This window comes from Ostrea edulis, chromosome 7 (assembly GCF_947568905.1).
Source record: "Ostrea edulis chromosome 7, xbOstEdul1.1, whole genome shotgun sequence".
In the NCBI taxonomy this organism is placed as follows: Eukaryota; Metazoa; Mollusca; class Bivalvia; order Ostreida; family Ostreidae; genus Ostrea; species Ostrea edulis.
This window is the reverse complement of record NC_079170.1, coordinates 38,293,097-38,296,964: the sequence shown is the minus strand read 5'-3', so window position 1 is coordinate 38,296,964 and position 3,868 is coordinate 38,293,097. Positions and strand designations below refer to the sequence as shown.

The 3,868-nt window shown below is 45.5% G+C and overlaps 1 protein-coding gene across 1 annotated transcript; it reads left to right on the top strand.

Annotated features, from left to right (window-relative positions):
• The first annotated feature begins 1,906 nt into the window (after positions 1 to 1,906).
• Positions 1,907 to 2,695, top strand: LOC130048671 (uncharacterized). Its single transcript, XM_056145682.1, has one exon. It carries the CDS (start codon positions 1,907 to 1,909, stop codon positions 2,693 to 2,695), a length of 789 nt encoding a protein of 262 aa, XP_056001657.1.
• The last annotated feature ends 1,173 nt before the right edge of the window (positions 2,696 to 3,868 follow it).

Genomic DNA, 3,868 nt, shown 5'->3' with positions numbered 1-3,868 from the left:
AAACAGAATCTTCCAGACCAGATGAGTGACATTGATCGGATCTTACGCGATTGTTTACAAAAAGGATTCGTGGAACTGATTCGTATGAAAGGAATGGCTGCCCTGTTATAAAACAAGAACGTTTTGGAATTTTTTCATTTTGATCATCATGGCTGAATTGACCAACAACGTTCTTACCGCTGTATTACAGCATTTCAAGGACTACAAAGAATCGGTGAACAACGCTCGTAGCGCTGCATTACAGTGTATCAAGGACTGGAAAGAAAAACAGCCGTTGAGATATAAATTCGCTATGAAGTTGTTGATCTTTTGGGAATTTCCTATGACCTTATATGAATATTCCGGCGTTTGCAAGCATATAGCCGGCAACCTGAACAGAGAGTCTGGATTGATCATGAATTATACCATGGAGCAAGAATTTAGACGACGGGAACCTGAGAAGACTGGGGCGATTGTAGCGATTACCGATCACTGGTTGGAAAAGGTGTATAAAAAAACCTAACCGTTTTTCTTTTCCTTTATTCGTGGAGGATGGCCAGCAGTGACAACATCGCAGAAAAAGCGCATAACCATGCATTAGAATGGGTCGAGAAAATGCAAGACGATACGGTGTTTCAATTCGTTAAAAATTTTCTGATAGCGGGGGTGTTTCCAATGACTCTGGACGAATATACAGATCTACGGAACCGGATATACATCAATCTCTATAACGATGCGGGATTGATGTTAATTTATGTCCTGGGGGAGGAATTCAAGAAACGCATGCCTGAAAAAACCGTTGAGATTGAAAGTATCACCAAGGACTGGCTTCGAGAAGTATACATAAAGTGTGAAGAACTTAATTCATTTCATTTATTCCCGGAGGATGGCCAGCAGTGACCACATCACAGAGAAAGCGATAACTTATGTATTGGATTATCTCACAGACATTCATTCTTGGCAGATTGAATTTGTGTTACACTATATGCGAGAAGAATTATTTCCCATCAGCTTAAAGGACTATCCATGTCTCTGTCAGTATTTGATCGAGAACCGGATCACCCCGCAAGCCTTAGTATTGATTCATTTAATGGGCCAGGAATTGAAACGAATTCGACCCACAGACAGAGCAGAAATCGAGAAAATCAGACTACGATGTCTTCGAGAGATGTACGTCAAGTTAAACGTGTGACTTTTAATCTGGATCATAATGAAGTGTATCGGTTACCCGAAGAAGACCGGACAAGTATCTGGATGACTGTAGCCGCTGATCGATATCGATTTCAACGCAGGATTCGAGAAATGGAAAAAATGTTGGACCCTATTTTAAAAAGACATGTGCATTGGTGTTGTGTGTGGGAGTTATGTATTTGAAATATGTGACATGAATAAAATTGTTTACACGAAAGCTGTGTTTGGTTGAGTCTCTCAGAGAAGGGTTTATTTGTTGAGGAATCCAGAAAATCCTAAAGGTAGAGTGAAAATCGAATCAAATAAGGTGTTTTCTATCGAATAGACCTTATGAGATGTTTTTAGGGATGTACATGGTCGAGAAATAAATTTTTAAAGAGGTGGTGAAGAAACATTGAACCTCGACTCGACCTCTTTAACCGCTGTTTCTTTGAAAACTATGCGACGTAGCAAAATAAAAATAAGTTTAACGCATTCGCCGTCTCAGAATCTATCAGATTAAATCTACCTTGCACAGATATCGAATGTCTAGAAAAAGACAATGAGAAAAAACTCTCTACTCGAAAGCACAAATCCGCCATTTTGACGGCCACCATCTTGGCTTCGTCTCCGAAGCGAGGGATGTTTTCGAGGAGGTCCGCGCTTTCCTGATATATACCGGCGCACTCGCCAGTTCGCTTCACTGGTGATCCAGCACAGTTGTAGAAGGATTTTAAAGAAGAAAGAAGAAAGAAGAATGGCTACAAGAAGAGACCCGCTCTACAATTTCCAGACCTTGCCTGGATTCCGGTACCGGCTGGTAGTGGTGGCTGAGGAACGGGTAGGGGAGAATTGGGTCGTGCGTTCTGAGAACGACCTGAGCACCTTCTCCCCTTTCGACCAGAGTGGGGTCCGTGAGATCATCTGCCGGGTGCGGGCCGAGTATGAAGGGAGGGCACCCCGCCGCCGCACCGCTCGAATCTCCACGGCCACGAGACCGCGCCGACGGGCCCCACAGCCACCCTCACCACCACCACCTTACTCCCCGGCGACGCCTACAACACCACCACCACCGATCCCATCGGCACCTGAGGAATACAGCCCGGTGCCGATGAGCGACTCACCAGCGTCACCGGTGGAGTATTCACCGAGGTCACCGTCCCCCGCACCACCTCCCAGTCCAGCCCAGAGTCCGTCGCTGTTGGTGGCAGACACGGCATCACCACCGAGACCAGCAGCCCCTGCAAGACCCCCACCACCTACCATCCGGTTTGCAGGGAGGACTCCGCCACCGAGACCAACCCACGCACCGGTGGCAACTCATCCCCCGAGGAACCACCCTATGACTGTCCCTGGCTGGGCAGATAGGGCGGTTCCTATCTGGTTTAAGTGTCCTGTCTGCTGGCAAGACAGGGTACACTCTGGAATTACGTGTAGGGGATGTGGGCAGCGCCCAGCTTGCTGCTCGTGCGTGGAAGAGTTACAGGAGCGGCGACACACCCGGGGACGGTGCCCGTTATGCCGGTTTACCGGAACCAGGGATTGAAAAGTCGGTCCTTAGGACCAAACGGCCCTTTTCAGGGCCACCAACTTTTTTGAAAAGACACTTTTTATGGCAAAAATCAAGAAACACACAAGTTTGTTTTTAAAAAGTTTTATTAACACAAGTAATAGCTAGAATAAAGCTATAATAAAGTTACATTTTCTTGACAATGTAAACATGTTTATGATACTGATAAGCAAAGTCACAAATCCATTGTCTATAATGAGTCCAATTGCCTCCGCCTAATCCACATCCAATACGATAAGGAAACGCTAAAGTCTGGTAAGACAAAGTGCCTAATTCCTGTAAACATTGTTGAAACCAAAGTTCACGTTGTTCGGGGGTATCGGCATACAGGGGTAAGCGTTGAGTGCCTCTCCCGTAATCCCATTGCGCTAACAAACAGATTACATCAGGATGAGAAGAATGAGGCATAATACACACAGTACCCGGTATTCCTCGATCCGCTTCTATAGCTAAATTTCTTCGTCCTAAAGGTTGTCGGGTCGCATACAGATTAGCCCAAGGAAATCGGTCGGCAATACGTTGACTTAATCCATGAGGTTTCACCGTTAAACAGTTACATTGTTGTACAATACCATCCACCCAAGGTAGAGATAATACATCTCCTCGTAGATCCGTCACCGACATGCTGGTTGACAGGTCTCACAGGTACACGTTGACCGGGGTTCTTGACTGTAAGGACAATGTTGAAACAGGTGGGGTTTAAACTTTCTCTGAGTCCAGCGCTCTCTAAACTCCTGACAGATCTCACAGGTACAGTCCTTATGAGCTATTTCATCTTCAGGGTTGATGGTACAATGCTGCGGACACTTACACGGTAGCCAGGGTTCTCTAGTGTGACCACAACATTTATAGACAAAGGGACAATAATTCAGCTCTGCCATATACTCTATCCACTTATGTTTGGCCAGGATGTTTTCTTTTTTATAATGAAAACACCCACAAGTTCTCCAAGGTCCTCGGCAATACCCACACATTAGTACATCTTTCTCACCATCCACGTACCGTTCAAACGACATGATTGAGAAAAAATGGTAACAAGTGACCTATGTATATAGTGTTTTTTGATGAGTCATCAACATGACGTCAGCCATCTGAGGTAGGGGGATGTTTTCGAGGACGTCCGCGCTCTCGCCTTTTTAAACGAGCGCA

What these genes read in the sequence shown, in the direction of transcription:
- LOC130048671 (XM_056145682.1), top strand. Translation starts at nt 1,907, where the DNA reads ATGGCTACAAGAAGAGACCCGCTCTACAATTTCCAGACCTTGCCTGGA.